Genomic DNA, 18,276 nt, shown 5'->3' with positions numbered 1-18,276 from the left:
ATGGCGGAGCCGGAGGCCACGGCCGAGGACCTGGACGCCCTCATCGACGACCTGGACTACCTGCCGGGCCACTTCCACCTGGAGATGCAGCTGAACTTCGAGCCGCGCTCGCCGGCCTCGCTCCGCGCCCGGGACCTGAAGCTGCAGCGGGACGGCTTGCAGCAAGAGCTCGAGCTGGCGGCCGCCCCGCAGCGCCCCGCCGTGCGCCACCTCCTAGGCGCCTTCGCCTTCTATCTCGACGAACTGGGCGAGGCCCGCGAGCGCTTCCTCGAGGTGGCCCGCGAGGACCCGGGCAACCTCAACGCCTGGGCCAACCTGGCGCACGTGTACGGGCGGCTGGGCCAGGAGGAAGAGGAGGAGGCGTGCGCCGGGCGTCTGGCGGGCCTCATGGGCCTGGCGGCGGAGCGCGAGGCGGCGGGGGACCCCCAGCTCCGTGCGGCGCGCTGCCTGGCGGAGCAGGGCTATGCGCACGGCTTCGACGTGGGCTGCACCAGCCCGGAGGAGCGAGCGCAGGTGCTGGCCGCCGGCATCGCGCTGTACGACAAGGCGCTGGGCTACGCACAGCAGGTGGGTGACCCGTCCCCAGGTCGGGAGGGCTGGCGTCGTGGCCCCCAGCGTCTTCAGGGACGTGCCTGCACCCCAGACTGTCCCCAAACCCTGGCCCTTTGGCTTCCGGAATGCCCTGCCAGGGCGCCTCTCCCAGACCGGCCTGTAGCTTTTCTCTGCTAGGGCGGAGACCAGCTTCCTAGCGGGACAGTCTGCCTAAGTTTCTTTTCTGGCAACGCTGCAAAATCTGAGTTGGCCAACTCATCCTTCTCGTCTTGATTCTCCCAGCAAGCACATGCACATGCGCCTGCGCACATCGCCCAAGTAAATGACATACCCAATCCCACAACGCAACTTGGGTAGCATTCTTAGCTCCTCTCTCTTCCCCTTCCCCCACCTTCCCCATCTGCTTAGACCCCAAATCCCTGTCCATTGGGCCTGCTCATATCTCTAAGATCTAGCCACGCCTCCCCAGCCTCTCTCCGCCAGCCCAGCCTCACCGTTTTCTGCCTGACTGGTGTAGTTGCCATCATCCTGCATGGGTCCTTGCCCTCCTGCCTGACCCTTCTGCCTTTTCTTCACCTTGCTCAGTCTTACCGGCCATGTTAGCTGCTTCCACCCCTGGTAACTCCCCACTGCCTGGCAGATAAGTCCAAGGCTCTCCAGTGGGCACCTGAGACCCTCCATGCTCTTCCGCTCTGCTTTCTCTCTCCCATGTACTCCCTTCCAGCCATACTTTGCCACAGCCTGCTTCCCTGTGTCCCCCAGTGGGCAAGTCTCCTTACAGCTCACCTTGCCATTCCCTTGGCCTCTTTCTATGATGCCCTTCTGCTCCATCTTTGACCGGAAGGTTCTCCCCAGTCTTGGGTTTGTCTCAGGCATCCCCTCTTCCAGGAAGCCTCCCCAGACTTTTGCAGGGTGGGTCAGGTGCCTGCCCTGGGCTCCCACAGCACTGCTCACCCTGTCCGTTCACAAATCTGTCTCCTTAGTTCAGCCTTGAGGTCTCTGAGAGCAGAGATAACATCTGTCTGGTTTATCACTGCAAACCCTATACCAGGCACAGTGCCTGGCACACAGTGGTGCTCAATAAATATATCTTGAATACTTGTATGGGCAGAATAGGCCTCGCACTGAGTAGAAAAACTCCAGGTGTATTGGTTACCTATAGCTGCATAACAAATACCCTCCAAAACTTACCAGCTTAAAACAAGAAACATTTATTGCCTTGTAGTTTTTGTGGACCAAGAATCCAGGCATGGCTGAGCTGGGTGCCTCTGGGCTGTGTTCTCATCTGAAGGCTTGCTCAGTTGCGGGGAACACCTGCTTCCAAGTTCCCTCGTGTGGCTGTTGGCAGGATTTCAGTTCCTCACTGGCTGTTGGGCAGAAGCCCCCCTGAGGTCCTTGCCCCGTGGACATCCTGTCACTTTTGCTATGGTCTGTTCCCTAGAAGGGAGTCAGTCACTAGTTATAGCTCACACTCAAAGAGATGGCACTACACAAGGACACGAACACCAGATGGGGATCCCTGGGAGCCATCTCAAAGGTTAACTGCATTGGATGACAGAGGGTGTTTTCCTCCTGTTACAGAAAAGGAAACCATGGTTCAGAGAAATACCATGACTTTTCCGTGAAGGTAGGGTTTAGCTGATAACCATGATGTTTTATAATGGCTTAGATTGGTGATAATTAGATAACAACACACCTTCATACAGGACTCCATTAACAAAACTGCTGCACACTCCCTTGGAGCCTTTTCCACCCAAAACCCCTTCCAGCTTCAGAGAGGAAATGTGGAGTGCAGGCCTCAGGGAATGCCAGGTGGAGGGCACAGACTTGAGTTCAACAGAGCAGCACAGGGTAGAGGTTAAAACGGGAGACTCCGGGTCAGACACTCCAGATCAAATCCCAACTCCCCGACGTTCTCTCCCCTCCAGCCTATCCTCAGCATCACGGAGCTTCTATTTCCCTCCCTGTAAAATTGGGATAATAATGGTCCTCATGTCCTGGGCTCCCTCCACCATCAGAGGAGGGCATTCTTAGTTGGTAGGTTTCATAATAAAGAGCTGACATTTGGAAAGCACTAGGAAAAGAGTGTGCACAGAGCCAGCAAATAGGACATGACGCCCGCCTCTCCTGGGCAGGCCCGGGGAGTCTTCTCTGCCTCGGGGAGGGGGGTGTAGCTATAACCATTCCGTGGAGCCCATAGGGACCCAGGTTTTTGTTTAAAAGCCTGAGCCTGAGGCCCTGAACACCTGCTGCCATCAGCAGGAGGCATGGATAGTGTCGTGTGTACTGACTGCGGTCCCAGCAGCAGAGGAGGGCATAAAGGGCCCTAAGCTAGGAACCAGGAGGCCTCCTGGGCCTTCCCTTCTGGGCTGTGGTTCCCTCTATGTGAAATGGGGGCAGAGAGAGGGGGAACTGGATGGTCCACAAAGCCCCTTCCTGCTCTCAGGAAGGCTGGGGGAAGGCTTCCTGGAGGAGGTGAGCATGGAGGCAGAGGTTTAGGCTTAGGGATCAGACAGGGTCCAGCATCTCTCTCCCTGACACCGGTCAGCCTAGCCATGGTGGGGGCCACCCCCCACCCCGACCTCCCCACCCGCTTACCCTCACCATGAGCAACCCCCAGAGGATGGAATGTCACGCAGAGGGCTGCCCAGGGCTTCAGGGAGGGAACTGACTGCTTCAGGTGGGCAGTGGCCCGGCACCGAGCTCCATGCTCTGTCCTCAGGTCTCTGGTCAATGCGGCCTTGGTCAGTGCCTGCGTCACAGGAGAAAGTTGGGGATTTGGAGCTCCCATTTTTCATCTGAGACTTGGAAGAGATCATGGCTGCAAAGCACCTGGCACAGAGTAGATGCTTAAGAAATGGCCACGTTGGGGTAACAATGATGATTCCATTGTCATTAGAGCAGGAGGCTTGGGCTCAATCACCCAGCTCTCACGCTTTTGTGGTGTGGCTTTGGACAAGTCACTATTCGTCTGTGGTCTTGGCGTCTGCTTCATGAACGTTAACCATAGTGATCTCTGCCTCCGATCAAATCACGGGATGAAAGTGCACATAAGCTGGCAAATCCTGGGTATGTCTGAGAGGCAGGTGCTCGGCACCTTAACATTTAGGGGACACCTACTGTGTGCCAGGCCCTGTCGTTAAGAAGCTCACGGACAAAGGGAGGAGCAAACATTTGTTCTTTTATTTACCCTTGCCTGAGCGCTCCAGATATTGGAGTTTGCAGTCCAAGTTCTGGAGGTAGAATGACAATGACTGAGTTTCAGAGAAGGAACACTTCCTTTCAGCACAAGTGAGTGACAGAGGCTTCCGGAAGAAGCCGGAGTGTACTGGCAGGAACGAGGTGAGGGCACTCCCAGCAGGGGTGTGGTGTGTGTGAAGGTCCTGGGGCGAGGACCTGCAGAGCCTGCCGGTGTTAGTGACAGCCGAATGGCTTAGAAAGAGGGCAGCCAGAAGCTTCTCACAAAGGAGCCCAAGCTGGCCCGGGGAACTGCTGACTCGGTCTCTGAAATCTGCTTCCCGCCCTCCTCTTCAGCTGCTTCTGACCTCCCAGCAACCAGAAACCACCTCTGCTCCTCCCAACATGCTGTGCTCTCTCATACCTCCCTGCCTGGAAAGTAGACTCCATCCCTCAGAACCCTGCTCAGATGTCACCTCCGCCTTGAAGCCTTCCTTCACGCAACACGCACCTTCACACACCATAATACCTGTGAACGTCATCTGTGCATGTCTTCCAGACTCCATCTCAGTCCCCACAAGAACCTTCTGATCCTGTGTCACAGAAGCGGGAACTGAGGCATAGTTGGGCTCAGTAACTGGCCCAGGGTCACAGAGCTAGTAAGTGGCAGTGGAATCCACCACACCCTGTGACAACAAAGCCTTTGCTGTCTCTGTGGAGGTCAGGGGGTGGGGGGCGCACTAAGTGCAGACGGCTGGTGGGTGGTAAGGGGTTTTGTACACGGACTGTGTCCTGGAGATCTAGGGCAGAGGAAGCTTCGGGCAACAGGAGGTGGGTTGCTATGTGTGGTAGGGAGAGGGTGGGAAGGAAGGGGGCAGAGACCAGGTCAGAGTCAGGGCCAGGGAAGGAGGTGGTGGGACTCCTGCTGAGAGGGTCTGACCCATGGGGGGACAGCTGGGGGTGGGCAGCTCGTGGTCTGGCTCCATCCTGCTCTGTCGCTAGGAGAGATTTTTCTCTCTGCCTGGGGCTGGGACTGTCTCAGGCAGGAGGAGCCCCTGGTGCTCAAAGGCTGTAGAAGGACTAGAGAACCAGGGCTTGTCTGCTAACTGAAATGACCAGAGAAAACCTTGTACAGTTAATAATTTCACCCGTAACCCAAAAATAAGCCCAGTGTGTATGCACGTGTGCGTGTGTGTGTAAGGGGGTGTTTGTTACTCCTGTTCTCAGCTCTTCACTCCCTCCTGTTTTTCTTCAAGTCACAACAATGTGAGAAGGCAGGTTGCTCTTACCTGTCATTTCTGTCGTCCTGCCATCACCCCCTTCACGCAGGTGCGGGCTTGCACACGCAAAGAGTCATGGGGGGATTTCCCGGTGACAAATCTCAAAGTGGTGGTGGGGGGGGTGTTAGGAGTTTTGGAGGTAGACAGACTGGGTTAAAATTCTTTCTCCATCACGGTAGTACAGGTAAGTCATTTTACTTCCCAGAACCTCTGTTTCCTCATCTGCAAAATGGGATTCTAATGCCCATCTCACTGGGTGGCCATGAGGACTGAGAGAACATGGAAGGCTGTGTCAAGGCCCAGCCTTCTCCCTGTGCCCTGGGCCTCTCTCTAGCCCCCCACCATCCAGTGTCCAGCATAGGGTGGGACACCCAAGAGGTCTTTGTAACTGTTACTAAATTTCATTTCACTGAATCACTGGACTTTGAGTCTTCAAATCCCCCCCCTTTTTTTTAATAACGTAACTTGAACCTCTGTTTCTCTAAAAAATACCCCTGTCCCAAGCTAGCTCTGGTATATTTGATTGTCTCCCCTTTGCCCCGGCACCGGTGACTTGACACACACATGCCCACGCATGCGTGCACTCCCGCAGGCCTGTCCCCCTGCTTATGGTGCAGGGGGATAGCACAAGGGGTGCCAGGCCTGGAGTTCAGAATTTTATATTCATTAGTGCATTTGATCATTGTTCAGACTCACAGACACGCTGCCCGTTGAGAAGTGTGATTTGCCATCACACCAAGGACATGACAGGCTCAGAGAGGGCAGCGAGGGCACCATTGGTCAGAAGCCCCAGGGGCCCCTGCGCATATGTGGGCATGCACATACATGCATGCGAGCGTGCACACACACACACACACACACACACACACACACACCCTCTGTACCGCTGCAGCCACGGGGAAGGCCAGTTCCAGAATCAGGAGTAAAGAACTACCCTCCTTACAGAGTTTCGGCCTCCCACGTGGCCCCCCTCTCCCTCAGCCTTCCTTCCCCACCTCTCCCCATCTCCTCCAGCACCACAGCTGCCGTGAGACCCCCAGGGCCCTGGTGGGGGGCGGTGTGCACAGTGCAGGGCAGATGCACTGATGTGAGTGTGGTCAGGGGGTCTGCATGGGAGTCCACAACCTGGAAGGGATCCCTGCTCTGCTGGCAATGTCCAGGGTGCCCTGGGCCAGCTGCCCAGCCTCTCTGCATGTCCATGTCTGTGAAATGGGGACAGTGGTGCCTGCCTGATGGGCTTGGGGGAGGTGTAACTGTGCTCACAGACAGAAAGCCCAGTCCCAGGGACATCGATCGATGGTCACGGGCCTCCCATCCTCATCCCCCGATGTGGCTGCCAGGAGCCAGGATGCAAGGGAGCCCCAGGTCTCTCCTTCCCAGAGAGACCCCACTCTGTTTCCTCCAGCTCTTCCTGTGGTCTCCCTCGCCTAGCCCCCAGCCAGGCTTGGGAAGGGAACAATGGCATTGGGGAGGACCCCACTCCCAAGTTGGGGGCCAGGATGGGGTTCCTGCCCCAGGCCTGCCCCAACTCACTGTGGCTTAGTGGACAAGTCCCCTCCCCTCCCTGGGTCTCTGTCCCCCCTTCCCCCACCCCCGTCAAGTGAGAGCACTGGACTAAGGTGGCGGCCAGAGTGACTCAGGGACAGGAAGGACTTTGAGAAGCAGAGAAGTGGGGGAAGAAATGAACCTTCTGGGAAACCACAGCTTGGGGAACATGGAGGACAGTATCTTGAGGACTGAAGAGTTGGAGATCGCGGCAGGGTTTCACCTCCCATAGTGCTTGCAAAGAGGCACATGTACGGGCCCCCACAAATCTGAGTGATTTGATTGGGTTCAGTGAGAAAAAAGAGATGGATAACCCTAGACAGTGAGCTAGGTATTGTGCACTCATGTGCTTTTCATAGATGATCTCATCGGGTCCTCTCAGAAATGCTGGGAAACCAGAACCAGTATTAGCCCATTCTACTGATGAGCAAACTGAGGCTAGAGAAGAGTAGTGACTTGCCCAAGGGCACACAGCCAGGAGGGGCTGGCAGGAACTGAACTCAGGTCTCTTGGACTTAAAGCCCAGGCTGGGGGACAGTTTTCCTGGGCTCTGGCTCCAGCCTTCTGAGCCCTCAGAACCACTCACATTTCTGAGTTTGAGGCTGGCTTCTCTCCCTCTGTACCTAGCAACTTTGAGAACTGGGTTTCCCCTCCTCATTGATGTAGGATCCCAGAATCCAGCCTGCCTTTAGCCTCACCTGGCCCAGCCATCTCTTTTATAGGAGGAAAGAATGTTAAGGGCACACACAGCACAGCCGCATGGGAGGAACTGAGAACATTCGGGCATCACTGTTGTTACTACAGAAGGCAAGAGACTTCTTCAGACCCACCCATCTCTACTGGTTCCAGGGCTGGGTTTGGACCCAGGGCTAGGAAGGGTCCCTCTTCCTAAGGACAGTGGGATAGAGAAGTGGCTCCATACAGTTCTGCAAGTCTAGGCAACCAGAGCAGGGAAAGATGACTCGCCTCAGTGACATGACAGGCCTAGGATCAGGTCACTCCAGCCCGAATCTGCAACCCCATAAGCCGTCTTGCAAAGGGCAGTGAGAATGGGAAGCTGTGGTCAGTCTGCTCAAATCTTAAATTCCATGAAGACCATCCAGAGAAGCCAGGACAGGGAGGCATAGTGGCTTACTACCACGGCACAGCGCCGCCCCTTCAAACCCCTCCCACCAGTCACCTTGACCGCCCCCACCAACCTGCCTGTGACACAGGAGGGCCAAGTGGGATCATCCCATTTGTGGACGCAGAAACCGAGGCCCAGACTGGGCTGGGGGCCTTTCCAGGAGCCCCGGGGGAGGGAGAGGCAGGAATGGGCAATCCCATCCCTGTTTATCTCCGCAACCCCTGTGACAGGAGCTGGGTGAGGGGAGGGAAAACCCTGCCCTTTCTGGTGCACGTCCCACAGGTGGGGTGGGGGTGGGGTGGGGGCGGGGCTCAGCATGCAGAGCAGGGAGGCTGCTGCCCGTCATCACAGAGGACATTCCAGTTGTGCCGGAATAACGCACTCCCGAGGCCTACCACCTCGTGACTTTGATTTCTGCAGCGTCAGCCCTCACAGGGTCAGCGTGATGAGGTGGAAAGAACAGGGGCGCTGGAGGGAAGCAGATGTGAACTTGAATCCTGGCACTCCCACCCAGGGCTATGAGGCGGGGTGGTGGCTTTTTTTTTTTTATTGGGCTGTTTCCTCACCCAGGAAAGGAGGCAGGTACATTTCACCTGCGGGGAGGATCCATTCCCTGGAGGTGCTGAAACGCCCAATGGAGAGTTCATGCTCTTTGCTCCTTCAAATCCTCCCTCTCCCGAAGGAGAACTGTTCTGCTCTCAGGAATCAGAAATGGAGGGTACAACATCATCAGGAGCAACATTCAAATTGCAAGGCAATTATTTTCCAGCAAGGTCTCTCTATAGCCTGTACAGATGCATAAAAATTCACTGCTCATTGGTATACTAAAAGATCTTCTCCTGAAATACTTGAAAGAGCCAATTTCCAGGTTTCAGTCTGGGCTTACACTGGCCCTGACATGGTCCCATCTCAGTTTTCCCATCTGTGCTAAGAGAGTAACTTTACACTCCACACAGGATGGTCTGAGGACCAAATGGCATCTGTGTGCGTCCACTCTGTAAAGGGTAAACGCTGTGCAAACCCTTGCAGCTGGATGTTGTGGGAAGAACACAAACTGGAAGTCAGAGAAACCTGGCCTGAAATGTCAGATTAGTGGGCAAGCCTCTGCCTCTTCGAGCCTTCCCGCTCTCTCAAGTGAGGGAGATAATAGTGCGGCCCGGCCCGGGTAGCAGGGAAATGTCCTGAGAACCCCTTGCCTGAGGGCTGCGCCTTACTCAGTGAGTCCCAGGGTCTGAGGACTTCACTTGAGGGTCAGTGCTGGTGCCTGGGCCTTGCCCAGCTCCCTCCCCCCGATCTGCCATGGAGTGGTGACCTAATGTGAGACCCCTTCCGGCCTGCAGCCTGGGCAGGCTCCCTCTCCAGACCCCGGAACCCCCAGTTCGCAGGGTTATGAAGGACCCAACAAGAGAAAGGGTGGTGTGCTGCCCAGAGCCCACACCCAGCAGCCCCTTGGGGAACACTCCTTCTCTGTTAGAAGCCCTCTCCAGGCCTCCCAGGCTGCCTCTACCACCTTGCCTCTGGGAGCTATCAACTCTGGAAGTGAGAGCCTTGCAGCTCTAAGAAGTTTCAGGGCAATTTTATCTCTAGGAGAGAGGTGGAACAGCCCCTCCCATCTCTAGGAGGGAAGAGGGGAACCAGAGACCTGTTTAATTTAATTTAACGCACTGTAGCTTGCCAGGTTGCCCCTGGTAACAGCCTCAGCTGCTGCTTTAGTTACAACCGGAAGGATTTTTAAAGAGACAGCCCATTTTCCGGCCAGGAGCGTATGGCAGAGGGCATCGTGCCCACCAGCTTCATCACGGGGTTAGAGGATTAAAGCTCATGGCAGGAGAGGCCTCAGGCTAGATCTGTTTGGGCCACTCACTCCAGTCCGAATCTGCAACCCCATAAGCCCTCTTGCAAATGTCACTCTTTGGCAGAATCTGAGGAGGGACTACGTTTGGGATTTGTCACAGAGAGGTCACTCAGCTAGCGACTTTTCTGAAAATCTGTCTTAGCCTTCAAGTTGAAGGGAACCAGGAGATTGGAGTTACCCCTGCAATTCAGGCATATCGCCACCAGGTGGTAGTATTGCCCGCGTAGTGCAAACCACAACCAGGCTCTTGAATTACTCAAGGATACCAATGGGTTTTTAGCCCTGATACTAACTAGCGTGTTACTGGGTAAGTTGCTTCACCTCTGCGGTCTCGGTGTTCTCAGAGGGAGAATGCGAGTGATCAAGGAAACAGTGCTGAGGACAAGGCTTGGGGCTAGGATGATGAAGGCATGATTGGGGTGTCAGCTCTGTCTGGTACTAGCTGTGATTTGGGCACATAACTTACTTTCTTGTGGCTTAAATGCCAAACAAGAGGAACAGGGAGATCCCTGAGGATACCACGTGACTCTCCAACACTGGGGGTCTGTGAAGGGGAGAAAGGTGCATGGGACCCCCACAGGGAATCCGAGGCCATAGTAGCACAGTGGGTGGGTGGGGGGTGCAGTGGAGAGCAGGGTGAGCCAGGACCCCTCTGGGATCCTGAGAGGTCGTTGCCCCGGAGGGATATGAAATGAGCCCAATGGACAGCGCAGCCTCCTGGACTCCCCCAAGCCTGCTCAGCTCTAACCCAAGCCAGGAGAAAGGGGTCCGACACTTAAGGAGCGTGTACTCTGGGCTGGACACTGCCCGCACAATGCCTGCGAGTTCCATATTGTTACCCCTTTGCAGATAAGGACACAGCCTCCGCGAGGTAACTCATCTGTCCGGGGTCACCTGCCTCACATGGCCAGGTCTATCGGCCGCCTGAGCCTCTGCTCGCACTCATGGCCATACCTCCTTGTCGGAAGGCTGAACGAGGCAGCAGGTTCCGTTTCTCCCCACCAGGACTCAGCTTGGCCAATCTCAAAGTGGGCATGTGGCCAGAGGTCACGAGATCATCCCTCTAGACAGCCAGGAAGCCTGAGGCACTTCACACGATCACACACTGACATTACGTCCCGGTCTTTGGCCAGTGTGGCCCACGGTAGTGGCCCCATGACTCTGAGTCCCCCTTCCTATGTCCCAGGTGCCGTGTAGGTAGAGCAGGTACGGTTATCCAGCAGCCCATCCTAGGCTTTTGCTTTAGCAAATGTTCCCCACTGAAGCCTTCTGCCGTTGGCAACTGCCGCCCTCCACTCCGGACAGCCCTGTCCCCAGCCAAAGCCCCATGTGTGTATTCCCACCTATGTGACAGGAGGACTGTCCAAGGTGGTATGAGTGTAAAACACACTGGATCTGGGCACTTCCCTTTCTACGGCTTCCCACTGCCCTGCACAAGAATCCCCGGGCCTGAGCCAGGCACTCGGGGGCCCCTCCTGATGTCCCCCTCTGGCTCATTCTCCCGCCCCTTACAACACGCCATGCTCCCTCACCTCCAACTGAGCTTAGGCACACGATGTTCCTCCATCTGCTGTCTTTTCTCATGGTGTCCACCTGGATGGTTCCTCCTTGTCCTGGAGAAGCCTACTCCAGCAAGCCCTCCTCTAGAAGCTCTGTGGGCACTCCTGTATCGTGCAGGGTACTTCCTCCCATAACCCCTGGCTTTCCTTCCGCTCGCACTGTGATATGATCAGGCTTTCGCCCCAGACTGGGAGCTCCTAAAGGTGGGACTGGCCTTTCCTCTCCTGTCCCCATTGTGCCCAGCCTGGGCCAAACAGAGAAGGTACTGGATGAATAGTGGCTAAGAAATGTGCTTAGCAGGGACTCCTCTGGGGGCTCTGGCCTGAGCCTGGGTCAAGACCCTGCCTCGATGGGCAGTCACACCTCTCAGTGCGACTGGACTCACAGAACCCCCTTTCTCTCATCTCCCTCCAAGCTCATCCACAGTCTCCCCAGACCACCTGCGGCATAACTTATGGACATTTGCTCCCCACCACGCCCCACTCACACATTCCATGCTCCATGCTCACCAGGTGCACCCTGTGTCTCCACACTAAGCCCTCCATCTGGAATGTCCTTGGCCCCGTCCCCACCCTCTGAAATACCACTGCTCTTCAAGACTCACCTGACAGCAGGACCTTCCTCCACAAGACCTTCTTAGAGTCTTTTGGCTGGGAGTGGCCTCCCCATCCTAGTGCATCTTCCCACATCTCTCTCATGGCCTTGTTCAGACTTGGCCTCTTGCTAGTGTTACAGGAAACCTGGTGTGTAAGCAGAGCATTGGGCTTTAGACCCTCACAAAGGGAGTTCAAGTTCCAGCTCTGACACTTATGTGCTGTGTGACCTTAGGCAAGTCCCTTAACCCCTCTGAGCCTCAATATGTTCATCTGTAAAAGGCAGATGATACCTACCCAATAAGTAGTTGAGAGATTGAGAGGGTGGGTGTCGGGATCCTTGCACATGACGGCCACCCAGTCAAGCTCTATTATTTATGCCTGGACCTGCTTTCCTAGCTAGGTTGTGACCCCATTTGGGCCAGGGTGCAGGTACAACACAGTGCTGCATCCCTATAGCACTCAGCACAGGGCCTCACACCACAGATGCCCAGGAATGCTGGCTGGAGTGCATTCACCCAGGTGCTGGGAGTAGGGGTGAAGGAATGATGAGATCCTGAGCTAAGGAGGCCGTGGTGGGCGGGGGGCGGTGAGTGCAGAATCCAGCCTGGAGATCCATGCCAGGAGACGAATGTGGAGGGAGGGACCAGAGCCCGAAACAGAGCTGTGGATATGCACTAGGGGTTTTATTGGTTTTCATTAAAATTCCTTCCCGAGGCAGCAGCAGCTACTCCCATAAATAACAGCATAAATATTTTATCTGGTGCCCAAGTCAGTCTAAATGCCTGGTGAGGTTGGCAAGAATAACAGTGGGAAAACCGTTCAGGGGGGTCCTGGGCTGCGGCTGAACTCCATCAACAAGCCCAAAAGGGCTTTCTCTGGAAGGAAGGAGGCTGAGGGGTGGCGCCAAAGGGGGGAGAAGTCAGTGGACAGTGGGGGAGAGAGAAGGTGACCAGTGACGGGCGGGCACTGGAATGGGGGGGATCCCAGGGCACAGGTCGGGGACCCAGGGAGAGGGGAGCCTAGCTTGGAAAGCAAGATGGAGGGCAGAAGTGTATTCCCCTCCTGCCCCGTGATGGGCACCTTACGGAGGGCATTCGCACGGGTTATCTCATCGAAACCTGTACAGAGAAGTGAGGTGATTCGCCCCAGTTTACCCGGCCACCAGTGGCAGATCCGGGACCACAACAGAGGCGTACCTCCTGCTTCTTGGGGTTCAGGGCAAGTGTGGGAATCTGTGAACAATGGCCTGTGGGCCTCAGTAACAGCACCACGGGCCATCCTCTGCTTTCCTAGATCCCCATGGAGGAGAAAAGGGGCTGGTACTTCACCATGACAACGCTCTTCATCAGGTCAGGCTGGGGAGCCAGGGACTGGACAGCGGGAGGGTGACGTGTGGCCTGGGATCCGGGGAAGAGGAGGCTGAGTCCATTTCCGTGGCAAGGGCTCCCCAGGTTCCCCTCCATGCCACTGGCCTGGGGAATGCTCACAGCACCCTGGGGACAGCTGGGATGGGTGCCAGCCACCCACATCCCCTTCTTGGCCACAGGCTAGATGGCATCTTCCTGGAACTGGGCAGCGAGGAACAGAAGAGGCTGCCCGCCTTCAACCGCACCCTGGCCCTGCTCCGGCAGGTGCTCAAGTCCTCAGACCCCCACCGCCAAGGTAGGGCTTCCTGGCTCCCCCTTTACCTGTCGTCAGCCTTGCCTGTCACTGTCATTGTCCCCACCTCTAGCATCGTCTTCCTTTTTGGGACATCCTGTCTCTCTCTCACCCTCTGTCCCATATACTCGTTCGTTCATCTCACAGAATGCAGGCACCTTCCCACCGAACACAGGCACCTTGTACCTTGCTCAGTGATTTCATGCCACGGACCCTTCCTCTTCGTAGGCCCCCTCCCTTTCTCCACCCCGCTGCTTCCTGGACACCCTCTCCCACACTTCACCCCCAGCTCTAGCCTGGTGCTACCTCGGGATGCTGCTGGAGAGGAAGGACACCTTCTCCACCACCCCCATGGGTGTCCACGACTGCGGGTACTCGGGAACGGACCCCCTGGACTGCTTTGGCAAGGTATGTCCCCTGGCCACACCCACTCTCCAAACTGGGATGGAGCGTGATTCCCCAGCCTCTGCTCCTGGAACCCGCTGCTTCTCTGGGTGGTGTCCCACCACCCCAAGTGCGTGACCTGGCTCTCCCTCCTCTCTTCATTTAAAACAACAGTGATATTTGTCATCGTTCCTCTTTGCTAAAGAATCAGAACCTCTCCACACCCAGTCCCCGAGCCTGCTTCTCCAGCCATCTTCTAAGCTCTTCACCATGTCTCAGATATACCCAGACTTCTCCCTTTCAGGCCAAGGTTCTCACTGTCCCTCCCCACCCCCAGTGACATAGTGGAAAGTAGATGGGCTTAGCTGGGGTCTTGTGCCAGCACTGCCCACGGGCCATGGGACCCTATGCAAGTCACTTCCATCTCTGAACCTCATTATGTGTTAATGATGTCGTCTACCTTCTAGGTCATTGAGAGACTCAGAGGAAGTAGTGCTTGAAAGAGTTCACTGTAAACTGTAAAGTACTGTTCAAGCCTTGTTCTTGGGCACCTTGCTTATGTGGTAGTTCCCACACTTAGCTCAGTTTTGAAGTCTTTTCTGAAGGCCAGGCACGCTGTGATATCCATTGACCTGTGCACTCAGCACAGTGCCCTGCATGGGGCCCATCCCTCATATTTGCTGGTGGGTAGATTAATGAGCAGGTCCTTGATGAGAGATCTTAAAACAGAATAGAAGCGCTGGTTCATGAGGATTCTGAGAGTTGTGTCTAATTTAACAAACACGATACCTTCACCCCTCCTTAAGATCCTATCCCATGCCCCGGCACAGAGATGAGTCCCTGCAGGAGTTCACTATCCTGGAGGCAGAAACACACAGGACAGGCAGTGGTCAGTAACATTAGAGAGAGGAGGTGCTACGCCCCCGATAGAAACACTGCTATAGAAGTATGGGGGAGGTAAAAGGCTGATTCTGACCCTCCTTCCAACAGCCCTGGGGGAGCATACACTGGGTGTGTCCTAGGAAGAGAGGTTTGCCTGCGGTATGGAGGGATTCACTGGACAGGACACATGAACATGGCAGAGAGCATGGGGTCGGGCTCTTGGGAGTTGAGTGCCAGTGAGTTGTACTCTAAAGTGTTGGGTTCCATGGTATGTCCAAACTTACTGGCAGGTGGATTTAGGGAATCAGAGCATTGCAGTGACATGGCCCTATCCAGAGATGGGAGACCTACAGGTCAGGCAAATAACCCAAATAGTTTTCTCTTACCCTTTCTCCCTTCCCTAGGCCATTGAGATAGCCAAGGACCACCCCACCACCCTGAATCGCCTGGCCAAAATCTTCCACTTCCTAGGAAAGCAGGATATGGCCATTGGAACCTGCAACATGGCTCTGGATAGCCTACGAGATCCAGAGCTCAACTGGCAGGCGTACTGCACTAGGGCCAAGGTGAGTCAGCCTGCAGGCTCCGCCTCACCCTGCCACCAGGAATCAGAGAACATAGGCCAGGGGTTAAGACTGTGTTGCCAGAGACCAAAGGTCACAGAGTGAGCCTTCATGGTGGAAAGGAGCTTAGGATTTATGGAGACACAAGTTTTGTGTTCTGTAAGGTTGCTGAGTGAAAGAATGAAGGAGATTCCCACTTGCCACAGGCACCCCGCTACAACCACCTGATCAATGACCTCCAGCCTCTACTCGGTCAGCCCTCTGTACAGACTGACTGACCTTGGTTGAAATCTGGCCCCTCAAGCTATTACTCTGGGACTGGGGACAAGTCACTTCTCGAAAACCCCATTCCCTGAACTGTGAGGTATGGGTCATGACTTCTGGCTGGAATGCTCTTCTCCCTGATTGGCTTCCTTCCTCGATTCCTGGAGGTGTTGAAGAAAGGAAGCTTCTAGCACCATCTTACCAAAAATGTCAACCTCTCGCCAACATTTTATGTCCTCTTTTCTTGGTTTATTTTTTCTTCTTAGTGCTTATTACTCCCCAACATACTATTCATTTACCATGCATATTGTCTTTCTCTCTCCCACACTAAAATATATGCTCCGTGGGGGCAGAGGATGTTGTCGTTTTGCTCTTTACTGCATCCTGGGTGCCTGGAACAGTGGTAGCCCATAACAGGCTCTTGATCAATATTTGTGGAATGAATGAAGGCATGAACTGAGCACCTACCATAGGCTAGATCTTGGCTAGAGTATGTTCTCTCAGTCATCATGGGCACTCTCCAAGGAAGAGAGCAGCATACTGATTTTTCAGATGTGGAAAATAAGGCTCACAGAGGTTGAACAGCATCCTCCCCAGATCACATGCTATTAAGGGGAGCAGAGAGGGGCTGGAATTCTGCCAAGTCCAACTGGCTCCCAAGCCAGAGCTCCCCCCTCCCCCACCTTATGAGGCTCTCTTGGAACCAGAGCCCACCCAGTTGGCTATAGAGCATTAAGACCTTCGGCAACAATGACCCCTTTTACCTATTTCCTTCTCATGCCTCCCCTTCTGAACCTCTAGATTTTTTTAATGCTCCAAGTATGGGGGGAAAGGAGGGGTGGGGATGAAGGTAAGAGTCTGGAATCATTTATAATTTGATGCTTGTACGTTGGGACCACCTTCCATTCCTTCCAAATTGCTTACGTGGACTCTCACAAAATCAGTGCTGCCATCCTATCTAGAATAGCCTCCTCCCCCAGTCCCCTCTAGCCCACCACCCTGTTTATTTTTTCATAGCCACTTGTCATCACTGCATGCCCAGTATCTAGCACTGGGCCTGGCATAGGGTGGGCACTCAATACATATTTGCTAAATGAATGAGGGGCTCTTAACTTCATCCAACCCCCTCATTATACAGACAGGGAAACTAAGGCCCAGAAAAGGTGTCATTAGCACTGCTGGCACAGAGCTAGGACCTAGGACTCTGGGGTCCCAGTCTCAGGGGCCTTATCCACCACAGAACTTCCCTGAGTTGCTGTGGAGAAAAAGACCGGCATCATTTAAGGTAGAAGGGAGGGCAGAAGCCCTTGCTTGGAGCATCAACCCTGAACTAACTCTCTACGGCAGATCCACCTCAGAGCCTACCTTCATGACCTGGAGCGAGCCAAGATGGGGCTCGGGGGCATGCCTGACAGGGACCACCTGTCCTGTGCCAAGGCCGACCTGGAGGAAGTGGTCAAGGTGTGCCCAAGCCTCAACACCTACCTGGACATCGGCCAGGTAAGGCAGCCTCTTGGCTTGAGTACCCAATGGCTTACTAAAATCTCATTTACTCTCTACCAAGGCAGGCCTGGGCACTGAGGACACAGAGAGAAATATAGCTGTCCACCCCCCACCACTCGATACCCTGCCCACCTCCTACAGCTATGGTGAGGATTATAGGAGAAGATGCATATACAGCATTTAGAACAGGGCCAGGCTCTTTCTAAAGCACTCAGGAAGTGAGGGCTATTAGTCTTTATCCAAAAGTGCCTTCTGGGCGCAAGGAAATGATAACCAAGAGGTGACAATATCATAATTTTACATGCGATAAGACTGAGGCCCAGAGAGTACCTGGCTCAAGATTATATGGCCAAGAGTGGTGAGGCTGGCACTGGAATCGCTGTCTTCTCCTTTTCCCAGGGCGGGACCAACATTTGCCTAGAACTGTTGGAGGGAGGGTGGGAACGTCCAAGTGGAATTTTTTTTTTTTAAAGCAAGTATGCGAGCGGAATGCCCAGGGAGAAAGGCTCACCGCTCCCCGCCCCACTCCCCGCCCAGGTCTACTACTACATGGGTGTGGATGCTGTGCAGGAGCTGCTGGCGGTGGACGAGGCGGCGCTGAACCAGGCGCTGGTCTTCTTGGCCAAGGCCGGCGAGTCAGAGCTGGGCGCCACGCTGCCCGAGCTGCAGCTGCTGCGTGGCAAGTGCCTGCGCATCAAGGGCGAGGAGGCCAACGCGGCGGCCTGCTTCAAGCGCGCGGTGGAGCTGGACGACGCGGGCTCCAGCCACACCGAGGGCTTCGGCTGCCTGCTCGAGGCGCTGCTGGCGCAGTGGAGGCAGGCGCAGCTGAGCGACGCCGAGCTGGGCCGCGACGTGGACGCGTGGCTGCGCCACGCCCAGGGCAAGTACCCCGCGGCGCGCCTGCGCCAGGAGCTGCAGCGCGTGTGGCGCGGCCACACGGGCGAGGTGCTGGGGCTGGCCCGGGCCTTGGTGGCCCAGGGACGGCCGGCGCTGGTGCGGCTGCTCTTCGAGACCATGGAGCAGGACGGCGACGTCGGGAGTGGGCCGCGGGGCCACCGCGCCTTCTCCCTCTAAAGGGCGACGAAGCCCCGCCCCACCTACAGCTGACTGGACGCTCAAAACGGATCTGCTTTGCCATAGGCTGGCTGGTGAGCAGAGCCAATTAGATCCTCTTCCGGGAATGGGGATGTTGGGACCCGGCGATTGAGACGCGAGGGTCGGGTGGCATGCCCACCGAGCTACAAAGGCATGATTCAGGCGACCAGGGAAGGTTGGGGCAGACGCGAGAGGCCACTGGGAAGCTGCCATATGAAGCACTGAATTGTACAAA

The 18,276-nt window shown here is 55.5% G+C and overlaps 1 protein-coding gene across 1 annotated transcript; it reads left to right on the top strand.

The window, feature by feature from the left end:
• On the top strand, positions 1-18,276 carry LOC111143429 (tetratricopeptide repeat domain 22). Its single transcript, XM_022497168.1, has 7 exons — positions 1-567; positions 12,985-13,040; positions 13,238-13,353; positions 13,640-13,758; positions 15,021-15,182; positions 16,791-16,943; positions 17,484-18,276. Exons 1-7 carry the CDS (start codon positions 1-3, stop codon positions 18,018-18,020), a joined length of 1,710 nt encoding a protein of 569 aa, XP_022352876.1. The 3' UTR covers positions 18,021-18,276.

Source organism: Enhydra lutris, unplaced genomic scaffold (genome assembly GCF_002288905.1).
Source record: "Enhydra lutris kenyoni isolate GAN:26980312 unplaced genomic scaffold, ASM228890v2 scaffoldscaffold9, whole genome shotgun sequence".
Classification (NCBI taxonomy): domain Eukaryota; kingdom Metazoa; phylum Chordata; class Mammalia; order Carnivora; family Mustelidae; genus Enhydra; species Enhydra lutris.
This window is presented reverse-complemented; position numbering and strand designations above follow the sequence as displayed.